General features: G+C 40.9%; 1 protein-coding gene and 1 long non-coding RNA gene across 20 annotated transcripts in view; one reads left to right on the forward strand and one right to left on the reverse strand.

The window, feature by feature from the left end:
* The window catches only part of LOC127497138 (leukocyte elastase inhibitor-like), a 173,760-nt gene that overhangs the window by 88,294 nt on the left and 59,495 nt on the right, over positions 1–25,971 (forward strand). For 4 of the 19 annotated variants that reach the window (XM_051865352.1, XM_051865358.1, XM_051865360.1 and 1 more), the window contains one exon: positions 18,205–18,381. The exons of 1 other annotated variant lie outside the window; for it this stretch is intronic. In XM_051865352.1, coding sequence (XP_051721312.1) covers positions 18,214–18,381 — 168 coding nt within the window. In that variant the 5' untranslated portion in view covers positions 18,205–18,213. Of the gene's footprint in view, positions 1–5,979; positions 6,110–6,597; positions 6,741–17,393; positions 17,465–17,595; positions 18,059–18,204; positions 18,382–18,547; positions 18,728–18,813; positions 18,932–25,764; positions 25,894–25,971 lie in introns of those variants that run through there. 14 more of the 19 variants (XM_051865349.1, XM_051865348.1, XM_051865369.1 and 11 more) reach the window with 12 other exon arrangements.
* The window catches only part of LOC127497147 (uncharacterized), a 44,106-nt gene continuing 39,101 nt past the window's right edge, over positions 20,967–25,971 (reverse strand). The window contains exon 3 of the long non-coding RNA XR_007925465.1: positions 20,967–21,104. This is a non-coding gene — a long non-coding RNA (uncharacterized LOC127497147). The remainder of the gene's footprint in view (positions 21,105–25,971) is intronic.

Below are 25,971 nucleotides of genomic sequence, written 5' to 3' on the forward strand. Positions count from 1 at the left end.
GCATTGCGTTATATGTTTTGAAACTACAGAGCTTTTATCATAAAACTAAGCATTTAAATATCATCCTACTAAGACAAATTGTTGTCACGCTAGTTGTGTATAAATACAAGAACATGACGAAGAAGATCAGATAACAGGTTAGTTTAATCCACAAAACAAAGTCCAATACCGTTTGCCAGAGTCACACAACTTAACATCAAGTATAGACGAGATCCAACAAACAGAACAGAACAGGGAGATTACATAAGGGAGCTAATGAGGGGGAACGTAATCAGGGAGAACGGAAACAGGTGTGGATGGTTAGCTAATCAGGAACACACGATGAGGGCAAATGAAGAGAACAAGACATGACAGAACTAAATGCAAACATAATAAAAGTCCATGGGTGTGACAATTGTAGAGTAATGACTGATATTTATATGCATTTCGTGTCAGTAGTCTGCTATTCTTTTATAAAGATCGCACTGATTTACATAACAAGCATCAGAGTTTCATCTTATTTTTGGCCATATAAATATCAGCATCTGCACCAAATGGCATATTTTTGCATATTTGGGCCTGTGAATAAAATTGAGCTGTTTTTTCTCCATATTCTCGCTAAATCATATGAGTCATAAAAGCCTGATGTATCAAATATGATACTCAACACATACGCACTTTTTTATTTTTTGGATGAAACTTTTTTTATTTTAAAAAATGTTCTGTATAAATGTTAATAAACTGTTCCATTTAAAAAAAATTATTACTGATATATTATTTCATATATCAGCTTTTACAGGGTTTATATTGCATACATCTGAAGAGGTGTATTCTGTCTCCACAACTTGCATTTTTTTTTTTTTTTTATGAAATGGCCGAAATAATTATCACATCATTGATGCTGTACAAACAAACCCCAGTTTATGCAAATATCAAACATTAACATGTCTCTGTTATTATCCAGCTTGAAAAAGCACTGACCTACGAGAAGCTCATGGAGTGGACCAAACCCAGCAAGATGATTCTAGAGGAAGTTCAACTATCTCTGCCCAAATTTAAGATGGAGGTAACCTATGATGACATGAGGAGTCTTCTCATCAGCATGGGAATGGAGGATGTTTTTGACCAGCTGAAGGTGAATCTTTCAGGCATGTCCTCCAACAATGACCTGGTGCTGTCGCAGGTGATTCATAAAGCCTTTGTTGAAGTAAACGAGGAAGGAACTGAAGCGGCTGCAGCCACAACCAACACCCTTGTGACAACCTCATTACCCTCACCCCCAAAAACCTTTACTGCAGACCACCCGTTCCTTTTCTTCATCCGGCATAATCCCTCCAATGCCATTCTGTTTTATGGACGCTTCTGTTCTCTTTGAAGAATGTGATGATAAAGTGATCATTCTAGATGACTGTGTTCCTCTGATAAATAAAGTCACTAGTAAATAATTGAGTGAAATTGTCTGTATGCATTTACTTTAAGAGTCATTTAAGTCATTTACAATTTTCAAAGTCAATCAATTTTTGATATACAGTTCTGTACAAAATACAAAGAATGTAAAAATAATTATTTTGGATTGATCTGTTGAACATTTACTAAACAGGGCAAATTAGCATGGAAGCGTAATTCCAAAAAAGCGCAGATGGGAGTGGAAAGTTCTGCGTGTGATCTACTGACGACATGCAAATTAATGAACACAGACACAGATGGATCTTTCCATTATGACCAACGCAATCTACTGAGAGCAGCGCAAGTTAGCGTCTGGTTTAAGACATGCTTTTTGGGGGCGGTAAATAATGGCGCAAATACTAGTAAATTGACTAGCGCAAACCTTAGTAAATCACCTTGCATGATTAATTTAAATACTCTCCTCCCATAAATTTTGCACCTGAAAGGGAAACTCCTACAAATGCATATGCAATAAGGTCAGCTGCAAAAATAACCCTGTCCACACCTTTTCAGCACTATTTTTTCACTGTGTGTCTTTAGTAAATCGTAACAGTTGTTTTTTAACGGCAAAAGAGAGTTTGCGCTGGTGCAAGCTGTTAGCAAATCAGAGTTATTTGGTAGTTTTTTGGCCCTTCGTTTTTTGCTGTTAGATCAATGCATTTCACTTCTGCTCGTTGCGTTTTGCTGTGTAAACAGTCACTCTTTTCTTCTCACAGCTTTTGCCAGTTCTGAGACACTTGCTTTGCATTTCTCCTTCTCTTTTCCTATCAAAAAAATCCCTCATCACCAAATGAAAGCTTAAAGTGAAAGCCTGATAGTTTCAGTGACTTTGTCCCTGTTAGTTTCTGAGTTTTGCTATATTTTCACACTTAAAATCTCCTATACGCGGTTCAGTTATTGACAGCATTAAGTATGAAAGAGATTCTATGAATGGGCTATATAACGCTTTTTCTATATTTCTATGTATTTACATTACAGTTTTTCTCAATTGATTTGACACATTTCTCCAAAGTAATGTAACTTCTCTCAAAACAGTGATCTAAACACACTCTTACCTTAGCCAAACAGTATAACTTTACTGCAAAATAATTTGTTTTTTAAATAATGCATTTATTAAAAGTAAATACTAACATCAAATCTACAAGTGTATTCTCTAATGATTTTAGAACACTTCCAGCTGTAGATGTACAAATACACTAACGAAAATACAAGTTTATTGTAATGTTTTTCCAGTAGGTTTTGTTATATGGGTCATTGAGCAAAAAAAGCTTTTAGTCATAAACAATGTGTTCAAACAAGTTTCCGTTTTTACATAACATTTCAAAGTATTTAAATTCTTTCTTTCTTTCTTTTTTACTTTTTTGTCAGGTGGTACAACCAAATATTTGTAAATACATATCTACCCTACTTGAAATTAGATTACCAGTATTTGAGAGATATCTACAACCCTATTCACTACACAATTAATTCCACAATTATCTATTTGTTAGATAACTGTTCATTATTCAAGCAGATATCAGTTTGGGGCTAATTGAAAACATACCATGTGCTTTTGACAATATGACAATTCCAGAGTTTTGTTTGTTGTGTTTGGACAAATGGTACAAAAATGTTTGTGATTTGTGTAAAGCCAATAAAAATAGCTGTGACTGTTTTTTTCCTGAAATATTAAAGTTTTGGATGGATGAATGAACTTTTATGAGAGCATCTGCAAATTTTGTGCGTAGTGTTTTGAGAAAATGGTTCATGTGATTTGAAATTTGTGTGAAATGAATGAAAACTTACAATCTGTTCAGGACAATTACAAAGTGTTCAGATCACTGAGGTAAAGGATTAGTCCACTTTCAAATAAAAATTTCCTGATAATTTACTCACCCACATGTCATCCAAGATGTCCATCTCCTTCTTTCTTCAGTTGAAAAGAAATTAAGGTTTTTAATGAAAACATTCCAGGATTATTCTCCTTATAGTGGATTTCAATGGTCTCCAAACTATTCAACTTACGGAACGAATGCGGCGCCAGTTCCATTTTTACTGTAAGCTTAATAAGGAAGATGTAGGACATTTAGCGTAAGCTTTCTGAAGAATACAGAATCGCGTTCTGGCGGAAGCACTTGTGATGCGATCATTTGTGTCTATAAAGCATATGCATTTTCATTTTTTTTAAGAAAATGACCAATGGTTTCGCTAGATAGGACCCCATATTCCTCGTCTGGTATCGTTTAAAGCCCTTTGAAGCTGCACTGAAACTGTAATTTTGACCTTCAACCGTTTGGAGACCATTGAAGTCCACTATAAGGAGAATAATCCTGGAATGTTTTCATCAAAAAACCTTAATTTCTTTTCGACTGAAGAAAGAAGGACATGGACATCTTGGATGACATGGGGGTGAGTTTGGTGAAATGTGTCAAATCGATTGAGAAAAACTGTAACTCAACGGTGCCTGTTGAACTGAGAGATGAGTGAGTCATGTTCAATCAAACTTTCATCACTAGATGGAGGGAGAGTTCTGTTTACTGTCTGTCCACCACATAACTTTTGTGTGTGTGTGTGTGTGAGGATCAGGTGAGCACAATTAGTGGGGCGTGGTAACGGGAAACAAGGAGGCAGGACAAGAGGAGCACATGGCCAACACAAACAAAGACAGATCCATGTGCTCAGACACAAGACAAACAAAGATACGTTAAACAAAGACAACACAGACAAGACTGTCAGGGCAGGATCCTATGGGTTCAATATTTGTTGGATAAAACTGTTTGTTTGTTTTTTTCTAATATTACAGGAATGCATCTGTTATTGTGTCTTTGATCATGTGTAATATTTGTTATTTTGTTTAGTCAAGTCAAGTCAAGTCAAGTCACTTTTATTTATACAGCGCTTTTTACAATGCAGATTGTGTCAAAGCAGCTTTACAGTGATAACTGGTATATAATTTTGGCTGCACAGCAGCTCTTAAAGAAAATGGTGTCATTATCCATCTTAAATAAATTCAGAATTGATTCATTCTGATGTAAGAATCAATAGTTATTAATTTAGTTAATTTAACTACATCAGCACTGGAGTAAACAGTGATATCATCCAGCTCAGTTCAGTTCGCATACAATGGTGTCAATGCAGGCAGATCAAAACACTGTTGAATATCAAATGTCAAGTGTCCCCAACTAAGCAAGCCAAAGGCGACAGCGGCAAGGAACCCAAACTCTGACATCAGGTGGCAAACAGGTGTTAAAATGGAGAAAAAAAAACCTTGGGAGAAACCAGGCTTAGTCGGGGGGCCGGTTCTCCTCTGGCCAACAGCGAACAGTGCTTTATGATAGCTGCCTGAATCATAATAAGTCCGATGGGATCGCAACAGTCAAAGTATTTATTCCAGTTCCATCCAGTTGAGGATCGTATTCATCACGTGCCACTGAACTGTGCCACTGGCTGTCGTGTCGATGAGGCCTTCGAAGTGGATGATCTAGTTGACTCAATCTCTGCTGACACTTCAGAGCTGCGTTGTGGTCGTGTCAAGGCGCAGGTCCTCGATCTCACCTGGATACGGCCCGGATCCGGCTGACTACGGTAAACCCCGGGATAAACAGAGAGACTAATATTAGCGTAGATGCCATTCTTCTTCTGATGTAACGAGTACATCTGGCGTTATAGGAAGTGTTCCCGGTTCTGGCTGACCTAATTTATGCAGCCTAACAATCCTTGAACGGATTTGAAAACAAAAAATGATAATGTGTTATGTGTATGCCAGGTTTAGTTTGATATTTCTCAAAAGGATATTGCTATTACTGCTCCTAGTCCCTACAAATTTGGATTTTTTTTATATGCACATATAACCACATATAAGCTATGTTAAATATGTTTATGTTTAGTAAGAGAGTAAAAAGCAAGCTTTCAGTTGTCAGATGCTTTTATCTGATGTGATTTATAGTATTACAGTGAAGCTGGTGATAAAGGTGCAGTAGGTGATCTGGGAAATGCTAACGTTAGCCTGCTAGCTGCTGCTCTTGACAAAGCGTCACAAGAGACGGCGTTAAACTACCTCATGTCTTAAAGCACATAACATTACAATAATAATGAACGTAAACAACTTAGAGAGCTTGTACCTGACTGCTGCAGATTAATTTCGGTGTTGACACTGTTTACGTGGATACGCATAATTCCGAGTCTGTCTGAACAGTTCCAGTTACGTCACAGGTTGCCATCTCTTAATTACGGTAGTTATGGCGCTAACGTAGCATAAGCTTGTTGTTTTGATTCAGTAGGAACTGTAAAAGGTGGCTGCTGTTTGTTTGCGGTGCTCTGTGACTGAGTTCTGTCTGTATAAACTCACTGAAACGCGGTAATAACATATGATGTCTGTGCAAACAGGATGCGAACAGGTAGGACATCATATTATTTAATTCGGACTGAATATCATCATGTTCAGTATTTTAAACTATTATATGCTGTATTTTAATACTTTATGTTGAACTTATCAAAACAGTGAGGTTATCTTAATGCTGTGCAAGTCTTGGGCTTCAAAAATCCTCTGAAACCCGAAGCTGCGACTCCAGGACCTCATCATTCAGTGGACCAAATTCATTCCAGCTTCCACAAGTTTATGAGTGAGCTGAACAAACCAGGAGTCCCGTATCTGTTGAGTGTTGCCAACCGCCTCTACGGAGAGCAATCCTACCAGTTTGTTGAGGTAAGACTCAGTTTATTCACTGGAGGTTCTGGAAATGTTCTCAGCTCTAATATCATTTGCACCTCAATCGATTTGCTGTATTACAGAAATTCCTCAGTGACGCAAAAAGATACTATGAAGCTGGACCGGAGAAGGTGGACTTCAAGACCAAATCAGAGGATGCTCGTGTCAACATCAATAAAACACAAGGTGAAATTCATCATGAGCTTACTCTACAAATAATTCTTTGGTTTTTAAGTTCAGCAAAAATGTTTTTTCAAGGGCCATGTTCAGCTTTATAGGGTTCATGAGTTGAGCTGTATAGATCTTTGGAGGTTGAAGTTTTGACTTTAATGCACTTTTTATTTGGCCATTAAGTTTACATTTCCATAAGAAGGACGCTTTAATTGTGTTTATTGATTTAGACTGTTAGACATTCAATCAGTTCATTTAGGCCTGAATCAATTCAAATCACTGCTCTAAGTGAACAATGTCCATTTGTATTTTAGAGAAGATCAAGGACTTGGTGCAACAGGGAGTCATCGATGAATTGACGAGACTGGTCTTGGTGAACGCCATCTACTTCAAGGCGAACTGGGAGAAGAAATTCCCAAAAGAAGCCACCAGAGATGGGCAGTTTAAACTGAACAAGGTGAGATTTCATGCTCTTTTTTGAAATATTTTTAATAGTCATGATGAAATCTGAGGGTTATAAAGTGTTTCCACTGATGTTTGGCAGATTCAAACTAAACCAGTGAAGATGATGAATCAGAATAGGAAGTTTCCTCTGGCCTTCATCCCAGAGATGAACAGTCAGGTTCTGGAGCTGCCGTATGTCGGGAAGAATCTCAGTATGTTGATCATCCTTCCTAATAAGATGGAAGACGACACCACTGGCCTTCAGAAGGTGAGACAGCACAGATTCTGCTAGTATGGGGTGTTGTTTCATTATTTGGAATTGCCGTTTAACCCTATAAAGTGTGCTGTATCATATTTCTAATGCACATTTCGGTAACACTTTAGAATACTGATCCTTCAGTGATGAATAACTACACAGGAACAAATGAATAATGCATTATTAACACTCTAGTAACTACTATTAACTAACAAGAAACTATGACCAATGAATTAGTCAGTAGTAGTGCTCAGTTGAAGGTGGTAGTTCACTATTAGCTAATCAGTAACTATTGTTTTTTCATACCTCCCAGAGAACTACTAAGAACTACTATATACACGTTCATAATTAAGATGAATGATGCATAATGTATAATTCATTCTAAAGTAAAGGTCATGGTAACCCACTAGTAATGACTGAAGTATTACCAAATCCTTCAGAAGGAATTACTAATTATTTGGATCAGTATTCTAAAGTGTGAAACATGATAACTCTCTAGTAACTACTGGAGTCATTGTAAACTTTTGAGGTTTTTGTACAGTTTTGTACAGTAATTCCTTCTGATGTATTTGGTAACACTTAAGTAATTACTAGTGGGTTACCATGACCTTCACTTTAGAGTACTGATCCAAATAAGTAGTAGTTAATTTAGACTCCAGTAGTTACTAAAGAGTTATCATGTTTCTCACTTTAGAATACTGATCCAAATAATTAGTAATTCCTTCTGAAGGATTTGGTAATACTTCAGTCATTACTAGTGGGTTACCATGACCTTTACTTTAGAATGAATTATACATTATGCATTATTCACATTAATTATGAACGTGTATATTCTTAGTAGTTTTCTGGGAGGTATGAAAAAAATAGTAGTTACTGATTAGCTAAAAGTGAACTACCACCTTCAACTTAGCACTAGTTCTTACTAATTCATTAAACAGAGTTGCTTGTTAGTTAATAGTAGTTACTAGAGTTTTAGTAATGCATTACTCATTTGTTCCTGTGTAGTTATTCATTAATGAAGGATCAGTATTCTAAAGTGTTACCCAAATTTCTTATGCAAATTTCTTCCTCTAGCAATCGTTTCGCTAGATAAGACCCTTATTCCTCGTCTGGGATCATGTAGAGCTCTTTGAAGCTGCACTGGAACCAACATTTGGACCTTCAACCTGTTGGTAACTGTTGAAGTCCACTATACGGAGAAAAATCCTGGAATGTTTTCCTCAAAAACCTTAATTTCTTTTCGACTGAAGAAAGAAAGACATAAACATCTTGGATGACATGGGGGTGAGGAAATTATCAGGAAATTTTTCATTCTTAAGTGAACTAATCTTTTAAGGTCGGGTGAAATACTTGTCGACTGAAGGACTTTAACCATGAGAGAATGTATAGAGTTATTGTGTTACATACAGAAGGGAGCGGAGACACAGGTAAGGATTAACAGGTTTATTTCAGGTAATGCAGAGCGTAAGCAGAGTGCAGGTGAGTGATGGCAGATGAATAGATCGCTGAGCAGATGAACTGGAACTGATACTTGTCTGTATGTTCTTAGGGAGCGTGGATGCCAGGAGACGTGGAACAGACAACACACCGGAGAAGCACAGGAGACGAGGAGACACTGGGAATCACTGAGGACGCTGGAGACAGGTAAGTAGAAAGCTAGGGAGTCCAGGAGGTAAGTGAACACGGGTAAGTGTCAACGAGACCGGACAGTGACTGAGTGAACTGGCGTGTCTTTTATGTGGCTGTGGTGATGAGTGTGAATTGGCGTCAGGTGTGGCTTGTCAGTACTCAGGAGAGGGAGTGCGATGTGATTGGGTGAATGTGGAGCCTGGCGTGTCTGTGACATTACCCCCCCCTCCACGGTCCGCTCCTGAGGACCGTGGACCCCGACGTCGTGGTGGTCGACCTCTACCTCGGGGGGCTGGCTTGCTGGGATGTCTGGCGTGGAAGTCGTCAAGGAGGCTGGGGTCTAGAACATCATTCCTCTGGACCCATGAGCGTTCTTCGGGACCATAACCTTCCCAGTCGACCAGGTATTCAAGGGACCCACCACGACGCCGGGAGTCCAAGATGTCTTTCACCTGGTAGGCTACTCCGTCTTCTGCAATGAGTGGAGGAGGGGGATCTTCGGGGTCGCCAGGCTCTGTGGAGGGAAGGACAGAGGGATGGTGAGGCTTCAAGAGTGATACATGGAAAACTGGGTGAATGCGATACTCAGGAGGGAGTTGCAGGTGATAGGTGACGGGGTTGACTTGCCGGATGATGGTGAAGGGGCCAACGAACCTAGGACTCAGCTTCCTACAGGGCAGGCGCATCCTGATGTCCCTGGTTGACAGCCAAACCTTCTGTCCTGGCTGGAAGTTGGGTGCGTGGGAGCGTCGAAGGTCGGCTGTCAACCTGCGCCTGCGTAGGGCTCGCTGGAGTTGCAGATGTGCTGAGTCCCAGACCCTCTCGCTCTCCCGGAACCAGTAATCCACCGCCGGAACGTCTTATGGTTCCCCATCCCAGGGGAAGAGTGGGGGCTGGTAGCCGAGCACGCATTGGAAAGGTGTAAGGCCTGTAGTGGGTTGACGGAGTGAGTTCTGGGCGTACTCGGCCCAGCCCAGGAACTGGTTCCAGGAGTCCTGGTGGCCGTGACAGAAGGTACGTAGGAAACGGCCGATCTCCTGTATCTTCCTCTCCGTCTGCCCGTTCGTCTGGGGATGGTATCCAGAGGAGAGACTTATGGTCACACCTAGGAGTTTGAAAAAGGCCTTCCAGACTCGGGATGTGAATTGGATTCCACGGTCTGATACAATGTCTTCAGGTAACCCAAAGTAGCGGAATACATGGTTGAACAATAGCTCTGCCGTTTCCATGGCAGTGGGGAGTCCAGGCAGGGGAACTAAGCGACAGGACTTGGAAAAGCGGTCGACGATGACCAGCACACATGTGCATCCATCGGAAACGGGAAGGTCGGTAATGAAATCCACTCCTAGGTGTGACCAGGGATGAGTGGGAACGGGCAGAGGCTGGAGCTTTCCGGAGGGAAGATGGCGTGGACTTTTGGAGACGGCACATTCCCTGCACCCCTGGCAAACCTCCTGACGTTGGATATCATGTTGGGCCACCAGAAGCGCTGTTTTAACAGCGAGAGGGTTTCGTTGACCCCGGGGTGGCCAGTGCCCAGTGAAGTATGCGTTGAGTGGATGAGGGGCGTGCGTCGTGACCGGGGTACATACCGGGGTACACCGGGGACAACCCGGCGGAATGCTGGTGGAGGCATTGGACTCGGGGAGCGTCTCTTCCGACCAGGAGATGGGGCTCACTATGAGTCGTTCGGGGATGATGGGCTCTGGATCCTCGTTGTTCTCATCGAGGCTGTGGATACGGGAAAGGGCATCGGCTTTCACGTTCTTTGAACCGGGGCGGTAGGAGATGGTGAAATTGAATCTTGTGAAGAAGAGAGCCCATCTGGCCTGGCGGGGGTTTAGTCTCTTGGCATCACGTAAGTATCCTAGGTTCTTGTGGTCTGTTAAGACTGTAAAAGGGTGTTTAGCTCCCTCAAGCCAATGCCTCCATTCTTCCAGGGCAAGTTTGATGGCGAGGAGTTCGCGGTTGCCGATGTCATAATTAACTTCCGCCGGGTTGAGTTTCCTGGAGAAGAAAGCACATGGATGGAGTTTGCTGGGATTCCCCTGCTGCTGGGATAACACCGCTCCCAGTCCGGTGGTTGAGGCGTCAACCTCGATGACGAAGGGGAGTTCTGGGTCAGGGTGAACCAGGAGGGGAGCGGTCGTGAAGGCGGTCTTGAGGGTCTCAAAGGCTTGGGTGGCGGCTGGGGTCCAGGACAGAGACTTGGGCTTACCACGGAGGAGGTTGGTGAGTGGACCGGTGATGGAACTGTAGTGCTGGATGAAACGGCGGTAGAAGTTGGCAAATCCTAGGAATCTTTGTAATTCTTTAATAGTGGAGGGAATGGGCCATTCTTTAACTGCGGTGACCTTCCTCTCATCCATGCGGACGCCACTGTGGTCGATGTTGTAGCCGAGGAATTGCACGGAAGGCTGATGGAAGGTGCACTTCTCGGCTTTCAGGAAGAGGTGGTATTCTCTCAGGCGTTGGAGGACCTCCGCAACGTGTCGGCGATGTTCGGCCAGGCTCCGGGAGTAGATCAAAATATCGTCAATGTAGACCAGGACAGACCGGTGCAGGAACTCCCGGAGCACCTCATGCATGAAGTCTTGGAATACGGAGGGGGCGTTGACCAGTCCATACGGCATGACGAGGTACTCATAATGGCCAGTAGGGGTCACGAAAGCCGTTTTCCACTCGTCCCCCTCACGTATTCTGATGAGGTTGTACGCGCTGCGGAGGTCCAGCTTGGTGAACACAGTGGCGCCGCGTAGATGTTCCAGGGCCGCTGGGACGAGAGGAAGGGGGTAACGGAACTTAACGGTGATTTGGTTGAGTGCTCGATAATCAATGCAGGGCCGCAAGCCTCCGTCCTTCTTAGCCACGAAGAAAAAGCTAGAAGCAGCAGGGGAAGTGGACGGTCGGATGTAACCTTGCTTGAGAGCCTCGTCGATGTACTCCTCCATGGCTTTCTCCTCCGGAACGGACAGGAAATATATCTTCCCTCTGGGCACTGGCTCACCTGGGATGAGGTCAATGGCACAGTCCCATGGCCGGTGGGGGGGCAGCTTGGAGGCTTGTTTAGGACAGAAGACATCCCTGAAGTGGGAGTAACAGGCTGGGATGTCCGTGGAACGTTTCTCGAGAGGGCTTTCCACAGTAGTAGCCCCGACTTGGATTTCTTGGGAACCTGGAGAACTGGACGCGGGGAGTTCAGGGAAACAGTCCTGGAAGCACTGGTTACCCCACTTCAGGATTTCTCCTGTCCTCCAGGAGATGGTGGGGTTGTGCTGCTCAAGCCATGGGCACCCTAGGATCACGTCAGATGTAGACTCCTCCAGAACCAGCAGCTGAATCTCCTCGGTGTGGAGCACTCCCACTTGGAGACGGAGAGGTCCCACGCTGTAACGTACTTTCCGTAATGGTTTTCCTGTTATCGCGTGGATCTGATAGATCTTCGGCGTTGGGGTGGTTTTGAGATGCAGCTGGCGACAGAGGGCTCCGGAGATGAAGTTTCCAGCTGACTTAGAATCGAGGAGCGCACTGGCTGAAAGACAAAGTTCAGCGGCAGTAAGTGTTACTTCAATTGTGAGCGGTTTCATTTTATTCAGAGTGGGCAGGATGGCACTCACCAAAGGCCGGGCAGGACGTAGGGGGCATTCAGCGATATAATGCCCGGCACCACCACAATACAGGCAGAGATTCTGGGTCAGCCTCCTCTGCCGCTCAGCTGCTGAAAGACGTGAGTGCTCAATTTGCATGTTGTCGTTGGCTGGTTCTGGGGAGCTGACGGACTCTGGCTGGCGGGGAAAGGAGGGGAATAGCGGCTGGCCCTGGTGCTCTTCTAAGCACAGCTGCATACGAGTGGCGAATCTGATGGATAGCTGAATGAATTTCTCGAGCCCGATGGAATCCTCGTATGCAGCGAGATGCAACCGCACACGTGGATCGAGGCCTTGACGATATGTAGTGATCAAAGCCTGCTCATTCCAGCCACTTGCAGCAGCGAGGGTACGAAACTGGAGGGCATAATCAGACACAGTTAGTGCACCTTGCTTTAAATTGCATAATCTCTCACCAATCGACGAGTCCCAGGCGGGTTTACCAAAAACTTCCTTGAAGTGGGTTGTAAAACTTGACAAGGATGATACTACGGGGTTGTTTAAGTTCCAGAGAGGTTCAGCCCATCGCAGTGCTTTTCCGTGAAGCTGAGAGATTATGAAAGCCACCTTTGAACGATCGTCGGGATACAAGTGCGGTTGCATCTCCAGGACCAGCGAACATTGCAGGAGAAAAACGTTGCAATCCTCCGCCAGACCAGAGAAGGGCGCCGGTTTGGCCATGGGACTGGCGACCACGGGAGGTGAAGGAGCTGCGGCGGTGGATGCGGAAGTGTTCGCTGGTGTCGTTGTCGTGGAGGTGCTGGCGAAGGTGCGACGAAGTGCAGTGACCAGCTCTTGAATGGGATCCGGGGTGCTCATGCTGTTACCTGGGCGGTGTTGGTCCGGTCTTCCGTTACATACAGAAGGGAGCGGAGACACAGGTAAGGATTAACAGGTTTATTTCAGGTAATGCAGAGCGTAAGCAGAGTGCAGGTGAGTGATGGCAGATGAATAGATCGCTGAGCAGATGAACTGGAACTGATACTTGTCTGTATGTTCTTAGGGAGCGTGGATGCCAGGAGACGTGGAACAGACAACACACCGGAGAAGCACAGGAGACGAGGAGACACTGGGAATCACTGAGGATGCTGGAGACAGGTAAGTAGAAAGCTAGGGAGTCCAGGAGGTAAGTGAACACGGGTAAGTGTCAATGAGACCGGACAGTGACTGAGTGAACTGGCGTGTCTTTTATGTGGCTGTGGTGATGAGTGTGAATTGGCGTCAGGTGTGGCTTGTCAGTACTCAGGAGAGGGAGTGCGATGTGATTGGGTGAATGTGGAGCCTGGCGTGTCTGTGACATATTGTCATGTTGAAAAATATTTTGTAGTAGCCTACATCACACAATGGTGTGTGAATTCACGACACATTTATTAAGCAAAACTCTCCTACTCCTTCAGCACTTATTTATCCCTATATAAGAACTTTAGTATCTCAGGAAAATAACCGGGTACCGGGAGTTTTTGCGAGCTGCCAGTATGCTAGAATCATTGTTCTCATTTGTGCAAATAATAAGTATAAAATCATTGTCTATGGAAAGTCCCCATAAAACATGGAAACCCTACACATGTGGGTTGTGTACTTAACATCAGGTCACTCCAGTTTCACTGTAAAACTGTAAATCATGTCAGATAAAAGCATCTGACAACTGAAAGCTTGCTTTTTACTCTCTTACTGAACATAAATGGACACGGTATTTAACTATATGCAGTTATAAAAAAAAAAGCCAAATTTGTAGGGACTAGGAGCATTAATAACAACATCCTTTTAAGAAATATCAAACTAAAAGTCTAAACAATTAATGCACATGATCGAAGACACAATAACTGATGCATTCCTGTAATATTAGAAGAAAAGAGCACTTTTAGACGACAATATATTGAACCCATAATGAGGCATCCCACATCAAAATCCATCAACACTCCGATCACATCAGCCCTACTGATGATGGTGAAAGCATGTGTTCACACTTACATGCCCAAATCTCACAGTCACTCCCAGTTACTCCCAGTTCTGACTTAGTTACTTCAAAACCATTTATTACAACATCGGCCTGGTGGTAAATAAACAAGAACTATTTTTTTTACAACCTGTGATACTTTTTTCAGGATTCTTTGATGAATAAAAAGTAGGGCTGGGAATTTAACACGTTAATTAGATTAATTAATTACAGAAAAAAAAATAACGTGTTCATTTCTAACACATTTAACACACTTGCCCCGCCCCCAGACCTACACAGGTCATCTGACATTTCATACAGTTGACTGAGGCTTTAATCCAACAGATCCAATTCTCTGAACTGCGGTGGCAGCACCCATTGCGCGTCATAGATCAATTGACATGATTTAAATGACAAAACACATTAAAATATTTGACAATAGGCCTCGATTTATGTTTCTGCTGGTTGGTGCCCACACTTCATAACTGAGTGCGTACACGTAAAATCTGAGACAGAGTAGAGCCATGAGGACAATATATTTGAGAGAGCGCGAGTTTTGTGGAGAGATTCGTGCTGCACATTATATTGATGCGCTCTTGCATTAATGCATTACATTGATGTGCACTCGACATGCATTGTTAAAAAATTCCATAGTAACTACCTCAAGCGAACTATAAAAATAATAACGTCGCGTCTGAAAGCTGCAATCGTTTTCACTGTAAAAAATTGTGCTGTAAAATAACAAAGACAAGAATAAAATCTACTGGCAGCAGGGTTGCCAGTAATGTACTGTTAATGTTACTGCAAACACTGATCTCCATCGTGGTAACATCAAAAGAAACAATAAATCATCAACATCTAAACCTCTGTTAATTCTCAATAATAACTTCTCTGGACGAATGACAGAAATAAAGTCAATCTGGTTAGTAACAAGTGAAGCTGGTAATGCTGTTTGTGGAGTTGTTTAATCAGATCTTGAGAGATTTAATATCTTTTAACTTCAGTTGATTTCATCTTATTTTCTATTCTTGTTTCTCTTTCCTTCAGTGATTCTGCTTGTTTACAGCAGGTGTTCATCAGTGTCTGAATTTACTCATTTGTTTTCATTCACTCTCTCAAGTGGATTTTATTGGTAAACTAATGTAGGGAATAGTGAATGAGGCTATAGGGTGTGATTTGGAACACAGCCTCAGTGTGTCGACTTTGAGTGCTGTTAATTCACAGTATATTGCAGTAGGCCACTTTCTCGAAAATGAGAAATATTGCTCTGAATGCATTGTTTTCAACGGTATATTACTGTTTTAATATATAAATATACACTATATTGCTAAAAGTTTTGGGACGCCTGCCTTTACGTGCACATGAACTTAAATGACATCCCATTCTTAATCCGTAGGGTTTAATATGGAGTTGGCCCACCCTTTGCAGCTATAACAGCCTCAACTCTTCTAGAAAGGCTTTCCGCAAGGAGTGTGTTTATGGGAATTTTTGACCATTCTTCTAGAAGCGCATTTGTGAGGTCAGGCAGTGATGTTGGCGAGAAGGCCTGGCTCACAGTCTCCGCTCTAATTCATCCCAAAGGTGTTCTATCGGGTTGAGGTCAGGACTCTATGCAGGCCAGTCAAGTTCCTCCACACCAAACTCGCTCATCCATGTCTTTATGGACCTTGTTTTGTGCACTGGTGTGCAGTCATGTTGAAACAGGAAGGGGCCATCCCCAAACTGTTCCCACAAAATTGGGAGCATGAAATTGTCCAAAATGCCTTGGTATGCTGAAGCATTAAGAGTTCCTTTCACTGGAACTAAGGGGCCAAGCCCAACCCCTGAAAAACAACCCCACACCATAATGCCCCCTCCACCAAACTTTACACTTGGCACAATGCAGTCAGGCAAGTACCGTTCTCCAGGCAACCACCAAACCCAGACTCATCCATTGGATTGCCAGACAGAGAAGCGTGATTCGTCACTCCAGAGAACACGTCTCCACTGCTCTAGTCCAGTGGCGGCGTGCTTTACACCACTGCATCCAATGCTTTGCATAGCACCTGGTGATGTAAGGCTTAGATGCAGCTGCTCGGCCATGGAAACCCATTCCATTAAGCTCTCTACACACTGTTCTTGAGCTAATCTGAAGGCCACAGTTTGGAGGTCTGTAGCTATTGACTCTGCAGAAAGTTGGCGATTTCTGCACACTGTGCGCCTCAGCATGCGCTGACCCCGCTCTGTGATTTTACGTGGCCTACCACTACTGGAGGGGTGTCCTAATACTTTTGGCAAAATAGTGTATATAAATATGTATATGTATATATATTAGAGGTGCACCAATATATCGGCCAACAATCGGTATCGGCCGATAAAGAGTATTATTATCACTATTGGCCATCGGCTGATTGTTTAAAAACTGCAGATGATCAGGGCCGATTATATCCTGTCAATCAAAAGGGTGCGGAAAAATGTGTTCAGACTGCAACTCATACATACGGTGTGTGAAGAAAATCACTCTTGTGTTGAGTTTTAACGCATTAACAGTTTAAAAATAGTGACAATAAAGCAGGCTCTTTTTGACCCTATGAATCACCCATAGTTCAAGCCAGGTTTGCCAGGTCTGCATTTTTTTTTTTTTTTTGCTACATCAAATATTACTTGTAGTTCCTCCCATCCAATAATCGCAAAAAGCTTTGTTCTTTGTTACTTCTGATTAGAATAAAAGTTTCAGTTTTCAAATTCTGTCCATTTTATCATGAAATTCAAACAATAAATGGCGTTTTGACGCTTTTAAATGTGACGTGTCAGATCGCTGTAATGCCTCAGTTCAGGCGGCTGCGCAGAGCATGAGTCTTTTCTTCCTCTTCAATACAAGTTATATCTCAAAAAACATGCATGAACATCAAAGGTATGTTGAAAGATATAGTACAGCTTACCGGAATGTCTCATGTCTCATGTAATCAGTACCTCAGTAATGTTTTCCAATGTTCACAGTTCCTTATCTATCTATAGCTAATAAGTGAAATGCGCGTTCTCGATAGTAATGCTGAAACGATTAGTCGGCATTATCGACAACGTCGACAATAAAAAATTGTTGACAAATATTTTTGTCGAATAGTCTTTTGATCTCACATGATCTATTTGAAGGGCCTGCAATAATGCGGTTTGACAAGTGGGGCACTGTAGCGCAATACTGTAATGCAGCCCTCCCGGATCGAATCCAATAGAAGAAGACAAGGTGCTTCGGAGTGTATAGTGCAAATGAAGTCGAAGTCGAATAATTAGTGGGTTATATTTATATTATATAATTATTTCACATATGAAAAGGCAATTCGTGATACATGTATCCACAACACATGACCTGTTTTATGCAGCCAACTGACATGTACACCAAATATTTGTAACGCAAAAGTTGTTTGGACAAGGATTTGTACTTTGGGTGTGTGGTGATGAGGAACATTATTTATTTATGTTTAGTAAAAGTCTCACAGAGATACCTACTTCCAACCCTCATCAGCTAATCGATTTTTGGGTTGTACACACATTATGATTAAGAATGACTAATTATGATTAATACAATTATCATGTATTTTTCCTGATTTCAGGTTAGTTTCTTCCGCTACACACAGTTTTATTTATTGGTTTCACTTATGATAAACAAATGAAGAATGAATCACGCAATTTTAGTCTGATTCTTTTCCTGGTGGATAAACATTAATTTAATAATTTCAAGGGATGTTACAAGCTGATTTGGCCTAAAGGCTGGCCGTTTTAGGGTGAGGCAGCATTTATTAGACTGACACACATAACCATCGCTTCATTCACCTCGGACAGACGGACTCGCTGGGAAGCTTCATCATTTCTGCCGATTACTCTAGGTAATGCTTTTAGAGGTACTTTTATGCATGCAAAATGGTAACCCACACAGTTATAAAATGTAGATCTAATAGAACTAAATTGTGTGTCATGATGATGAAGACATGTCCACCTTCAAACTGCTGTTATTCATACTATTTCTTTCTAGCTTGTGAAAATGGAGGCTTTGTCAGCAGCAAACACTCAGTTCTCCCTCAACCTGTTCAAGAAGATCAGTGGAGTAAACGCATCAGGAAATGTGTTCTACTCTCCTGTCAGCATCTCCTCGGCTCTGGCCATGGTGTCGCTCGGTGCAAGAGGAAACACAGCAGCTCAGATGTTTAAGGTGATCTCACACTTAAGCACATTTTTTATGGCTGGTAGTTCAGAAATCAAAATTTATGTGTGTTTGAGGCATCATCATGTTCAGTAAAGTTAAACTATCATATGCTGTATTTTAATACTATACGTTGAACATAACAAAAGAGTGAGGTTATCTTAATGCTGTGCAGGTCTTGGGCTTTAAAAACCCTCTCAGTCTCGTCGCTGCGACTCCAGGACCTCATCATTCAGTGGACCAAATTCATTCCAGCTTCCACAAGTTTATGAGTGAGCTGAACAAACCAGGAGTCCCGTATGTGTTGAGTGTTGCCAACCGCCTCTACGGAGAGCAATCCTACCAGTTTGTTGAGGTAAGACTCAGTTTATTCACTGGAGGTGCTGGAAATGTTCTCAGCTCTAATATCATTTTCACCTCAATCGATTTGCTGTATTACAGAAATTCCTCAATGACACAAAAAGATACTATGAAGCCGGACTGGAGAAGGTGGACTTCAAGACCAAATCAGAGGCTGCTCGTGTCAACATCAACAAATGGGTGGAGAAAAAAACACAAGGTGAAATCCAGCATGAGCTTATTCTACAAATAATTCTTTTTTTGCTGCTTTTAAGTTCAGCAAAATGTTTTTTTCAAAGGCCATATTCAGCATATTCAGATAATTGTATTTATTCTTGAGTTGAGCTGTATAGTTCTTTGGAGGTTAAGGTTTTGACTTAAATACACTTTTTATTTGTTTTTAAGTTTACATTTCCATAAGAACTTTGAGACTGAGGCTTTAATAGTGTTTATTGATTTAGACTTTAGTAACAACATAGTGTTAGAGATTCAATCAATTTATTTGGGCCTGAATCAATTCAAATCACTGCTCAAAGTGAACAATGTCCATTTGTATTTTAGAGAAGATCAAGGACTTGGTGCCACAGGGAGCTGTTGATGCATCGACCAAATTGGTCTTGGTGAACGCCATCTACTTAAAGGCGAACTGGGAGAAGAAATTCACAAAGGAAGCTACTAGAGATGGGCTCTTTAAGATAAACAAGGTGAGATTTCATGCTCTGTTTTTTTTTTTTTATATTTTTAACAGTCATGATGAAATCTGAGGGGTTATAAAGTGTTTCCACTGACGTTTGGCAGATTCAAACTAAACCAGTGAAGATGATGAATCAGAATAGGAAGTTTCCTCTGGCCTTCATCCCAGAGATGAACAGTCAGGTTCTGGAGCTGCCGTATGTCGGGAAGAATCTCAGTATGTTGATCATCCTTCCTAATGAGATGGAAGACGACACCACTGGCCTTCAGAAGGTGAGACAGCACAGATTCTGCTAGTATGGGGTGTTGTTTCATTATTTGTATTTGCTGTTTAACCCTATAAAGTGTGCTGTATCATATTTGCTATGCAAATTTCTAATGCAGATTTCTTCCTCGAGGCCTTTAAATGATCAACATGATCAAAAATTTGCTGAAAAGTATCATTCAGGTTGTGGTTCACGTGTCTTTTATTGTGAAATCTTTACTGATTTTTATAAAGTCATGTGTTTTCGATGAACACTTACTGGACTGAAGCAATTTAGGTTTACTTGATTATCCATAAATCACTCTTTTTTTTCTTCTTCTTTTTTTTTTTAGAAAAATCATGCAAGTATAAAATATGATCCATCAAGCCTTTGATGAGCGTTTATTTGTTCATCTCAATCATTGTATTGCATTACATTATATGTTTTGAAACTACAGAGCTTTTATCATAAAACTAAGCATTTAAATATAATCTTACTAAGACATTATAGAGTAATGACTGATATTTATATGCATTTCATGTCAGTAGTCTGCTATTCTTTTATAAAGATCGCACTGATTTACATAACAAGCATTAGAATTTCATCTTACTTTTTGGCCATATAAATATCAGCATCTGCACCAAATGGCAAATATTTTGCATATTTTGGCCTGTGAATAAAATTGAGCTGTTTTTTCTCCATATATTCTCACTAAATCATATGAGCCATAAAAGCCTGATCTATCAAATATGATACTCAACACATACGCACTTTTTTATTTTTTGGATGAAACTTTTTTTATTTTTAAAAATGTTCTGTATAAATGTTAATAAACTGTTCCGTTTTAAAAAAAATATTACTGATATATTATTTCATATATCAGCTTTTACAGGGTTTATATTGCATACATCTAAGCCATTGAAGAGGTGTATTCAAGTTTCTGTCTCCACAACTCCACAACCGAAATAATCATCACATCATTGATGCTGTACAAACAAACCCCAGTTTATGCAAATATCAAACATTAACATGTCTCTGTTATTATCCAGCTTGAAAAGGCAGTGACCTACGAGAAGCTCATGGAGTGGACCAAACCCAGCAAGATGATTCTAGAGGAAGTTCAACTATCTCTGCCCAAATTTAAGATGGAGGTAACCTATGATGACATGAGGAGTCTTCTGATCAGCATGGGAATGGAGGATGTTTTTGACCCGCTGAAGGTGAATCTTTCAGGCATGTCCTCCAACAATGACCTGGTGCTGTCGCAGGTGATTCATAAAGCCTTTGTTGAAGTAAACGAGGAAGGAACTGAAGCGGCTGCAGCCACTGCCACCATCCTTGCGTCAGCCTCATTAACCTCACCCCAAAAATCCTTTACTGCAGACCACCCGTTCCTTTTCTTCATCCGGCATAATCCCTCCAATGCCATTCTGTTCTATGGACGCTTGAGTTCTCCTTGAAAATAGTGATGATAAAGTGATCATTTTAGATGACTGTGTTCCTCTGATAAATAAAGTCACTAGTAAATAATTGAGTGAAATTGTCTGTATGCATTTACTTTTAGAGTCATTTAAGATTTTTTATATACAGTTCTGTACAAGATACAAAGAATGTAAAAATAATTATTTTGGATTGATCTGTTGAACATTTACTAAACAGGGCAAATTAGCATGGAAGGGTAATTCCAAAAAAGTGCCAATGGGAGTGGAAAGTTCTGCGTGTGATCTACTGACGACACGCAAATTAATGAACACAGACGGATCTTTCCATTATGACCAACGCAATCTACTGAGAGCAGCGCAAGTTAGCGTCTGGTTTAAGACATGCTTTTTGGGGGCGGTAAATAATGGCGCAAATACTAGTAAACTGACTAGTGCAAACCTTCGTAAATCACCTTGCATGATTAATTTAAATACTCTCCTCCCATAAATTTTGCACCTGAAAGGGAAACTCCTACAAATGCATATGCAATAAGGTCAGCTGCAAAAATAACCCTGTCCACACCTTTTCAGCACTATTTTTTCACTGTGTGTCTTTAGTAAATCGTAACAGTTGTTTTTTAACGCCAAAAGAGAGTTTGCGCTGGTGCTAGCTGTTAGCAAATCAGAGTTATTTGGTAGTTTTTTGGCCCTTCGTTTTTTGCTGTTAGATCAATGCATTTCACTTCTGCTCGTTGCATCTTGCTGTGTAAACAGTCACTCTTTTCTTCTCACAGCTTTTGCCAGTTCTGAGACACTTGCTTTGCATTTCTCCTTCTCTTTTCCTATCAAAAAAAATCCCTCATCACCAAATGAAAGCTTAAAGTGAAAGCCTGATTGTTTCAGTGACTTTGTCCCTGTTAGTTTCTGAGTTTTGCTATATTTTCACACTTAAAATTTTGCTTTGGTAATTCTCTTGTAGACTACCATTGTCTTCTTTTGTGCAAAGAAATATGTCTTCTGACAATTCTCCCATACGCGGTTCAGTTATTGACAGCATTAAGTATGAGAGAGATTCTATGAATGGGCAATATAACGCTTTTTCTATATTTCTATGTATTTACATTACAGTTTTTCTCAATTGATTTGACACATTTCTCCAAAGTAATCTAACTTCTCTCAAAACAGTGATCTAAACACACTCTTACCTTAGCCAAACAGTTTAACTTTACTGCAAAATATTTTTTTTTTTTAAATAATGCATTTAATAAAACTAAATACTAACATCAAATCTACAAGTGTATTCTCTAATGATTTTAGAACACTTCCAGCTGTAGATGTACAAATACACTAACGAAAATACATGTTTATTGTAATGTTTTTCCAGTAGGTTTTGTTATATGGGTCATTGAGCAAAAAAAGCTTTTAGTCTTGAACAATGTGTTCAAACAAGTTTCAGTTTTTACATAACATTTCAAAGTATTTAAATTCTTTCTTTCTTTTTTACTTTTTTGTCAGGTGGTACAACCAAATATTTGTAAATACATATCTACCCTACTTGAAATTAGATTACCAGTATTTGAGAGATATCTACAACCCTATTCACTACACAATTAATTCCACAATTATCTATTTGTTAGATAACTGTTTATTATTCAAGCAGATATCAGTTTGGGGCTAATTGAAAACATACCATGTGCTTTTGACAATATGACAATTCCAGAGTTTTGTTTGTTGTGTTTGGACAAATGGTACAAAAATGTTTGTGATTTGTGTAAAGCCAATAAAAATAGCTGTGACTGTTTTTTTCCTGAAATATTAAAGTTTTGGATGGATGAATGAACTTTTATGAGAGCATCTGCAAATTTTGTGCGTAGTGTTTTGAGAAAATGGTTCATGTGATTTGAAATTTGTGTGAAATGAATGAAAACTTACAATCTGTTCAGGACAATTACAAAGTGTTCAGATCACTGAGGTAAAGGATTAGTCCACTTTCAAATAAAAATTTCCTGATAATTTACTCACCCCCATGTCATCCAAGATGTCCATCTCCTTCTTTCTTCAGTTAAAAAAAATAAATAAAGGTTTTTAATGAAAACATTCCAGGATTATTCTCCTTATAGTGGACTTCAATGGTCTCCAAACTATTCAACTTACGGAACGAATGCGGCGCCAGTTCCATTTTTACTGTAAGCTTAATAAGGAAGGTGTAGGACATTTAGCGTAAGCTTTCTGAAGAATACAGAATCGCGTTCTGGTGGAAGCACTTGTGATGCGATCATTTGTGTCTATAAAGCATATGCATTTTCATTTTTTTTAAGAAAATGACCAATGGTTTCGCTAGATAGGACCCCATATTCCTCGTCTGGTATCGTTTAAAGCCCTTTGAAGCTGCACTGAAACTGTAATTTTGACCTTCAACCGTTTGGAGACCATTGAAGTCCACTATAAGGAGAATAATCCTGGAATGTTTTCATCAAAAAACCTTAATTTCTTTTCGACTGAAGAAAGAAGGACATGGACATCTTGGATGACATGGGGGTGAGTTTGGTGAAATGTGTCAAATCGATTGAGAAAAACTGTAACTCAACGGTGCCTGTTGAACTGAGAGATGAGTGAGTCATGTTCAATCACACTTTCATCACTAGATGGAGGGAGAGTTCTGTTTACTGTCTGTCCACCACATAACTTTTGTGTGTGTGTGTGTGTGTGTGAGGATCAGGTGAGCACAATTAGTGGGGCGTGGAAACGGGAAACAAGGAGGCAGGACAAGAGGAGCACATGGCCAACACAAACAAAGACAGATCCATGTGCTCAGACACAAGACAAACAAAGATACGTTAAACAAAGACAACACAGACAAGACTGTCAGGGCAGGATCCTATGGGTTCAATATTTGTTGGATAAAACTGTTTGTTTTTTTCTAATATTACAGGAATGCATCCGTTATTGTGTCTTTGATCATGTGTATTATTTGTTATTTTGTTTAGTCAAGTCAAGTCACCTTCATTTATACAGCGCTTTTAACAATGCAGATTGTGTCAAAGCAGCTTTACAGTGATAACTGGTATATAATTTTGGCTGCACAGCAGCTCTTAAAGAAAATGGTGTCATTATCCATCTTAAGTAAATTCAGTATTGATTCATTCTGATGTAAGAATCAATAGTTATTAATTTAGTTAATTTATCTACATCAGCACTGGAGTAAACAGTGATATCATCCAGCTCAGTTCAGTTCGCACACAATGGTGTCAATGCAGGCAGATCAAAACACTGTTGAATATCAAATGTCAAGTGTCCCCAACTAAGCAAGCCAAAGGCGACAGCGGCAAGGAACCCAAACTCTGACATCAGGTGGCAAACAGGTGTTAAAATGGAGAAAAAAAAACCTTGGGAGAAACCAGGCTTAGTCGGGGGGCCGGTTCTCCTCTGGCCAACAGCGAACAGTGCTTTATGATAGCTGCCTGAATCATAATAAGTCCGATGGGATCGCAACAGTCAAAGTATTTATTCCAGTTCCATCCAGTTGAGGATCATATTCATCACGTGCCACTGAACTGTGCCACTGGCTGTCGTGTCGATGAGGCCTTCGAAGTGGATGATCTAGTTGACTCAATCTCTGCTGACACTTCAGGGCTGCGTTGTGGCCGTGTCAAGGCGCAGGTCCTTGATCTCACCTGGATACGGCTCGGATCCGGCGGACTACGGTAAACCTTGGGATAAACAGAGAGACTAATATTCGCGTAGATGCCATTCTTCTTCTGATGTAACGAGTACATCTGGTGTTATAGGAAGTGTTTCCGGTTCCGGCTGACCTAATTTATGCAGCCTAACAATCCTTGAACGGATTTGAAAACATAAAATGATAATGTGTTATGTGTATGCCAGGTTTAGTTTGATATTTCTCAAAAGGATATTGCTATTACTGCTCCTAGTCCCTACAAATTTGGATTTTTTTATATGTACATATAACTACATATAAGCTATGTTAAATATGTTTATGATTAGTAAGAGAGTAAAAAGCAAGCTTTCAGTTGTCAGATGCTTTTATCTGATGTGATTTATAGTATTACAGTGAAGCTGGTGATAAAGGTGCAGTAGGTGATCTGGGAAATGCTAACGTTAGCCTGCTAGCTGCTGCTCTTGGCAAAGCGTCACAAGAGACGGCGTTAAACTACGTCATGTCTTAAAGCACATAACATTACAATAACAATGAACGTAAACAACTTAGAGAGCTTGTACCTGACTGCTGCAGATTAATTTCGGCGTTGATACTGTTGACGTGGATATGCATAATTCCGAGTCTGACTGAACAGTTCCGGTTACGTCACAGGTTGCCATCTCTTAATTACGGTAGTTATGGCGTTAACATAGCAAAAGCTTGTTGTTTTGATTCAGTAGGAACTGTAAAAGGTGGCTGCTGTTTGTTTGCGGTGCTCTGTGACTGAGTTCTGTCTGTATAAACTCACTGAAACGCGGTAATAACGTATGATGTCTGTGCGAACAGGATGCGAACAGGTAGGACATCGTATTATTTAATTCAGACTGAATATCATCATGTTCAGTATTTTAAACTATTATATGCTGTATTTTAATACTTTATGTTGAACTTATCAAAACAGTGAGGTTATCTTAATGCTGTGCAGGTCTTGGGCTTTAAAAATCCTCTGAAACCCGAAGCTGCGACTCCAGGACCTCATCATTCAGTGGACCAAATTCATTCCAGCTTTCACAAGTTTATGAGTGAGCTGAACAAACCAGGAGTCCCGTATGTGTTGAGTGTTGCCAACCGCCTCTACGGAGAGCAATCCTACCAGTTTGTTGAGGTAAGACTCAGTTTATTCACTGGAGGTTCTGGAAATGTTCTCAGCTCTAATATCATTTGCACCTCAATCGATTTGCTG

This window comes from Ctenopharyngodon idella, chromosome 16 (assembly GCF_019924925.1).
Source record: "Ctenopharyngodon idella isolate HZGC_01 chromosome 16, HZGC01, whole genome shotgun sequence".
Taxonomy (NCBI): Eukaryota; Metazoa; Chordata; class Actinopteri; order Cypriniformes; family Xenocyprididae; genus Ctenopharyngodon; species Ctenopharyngodon idella.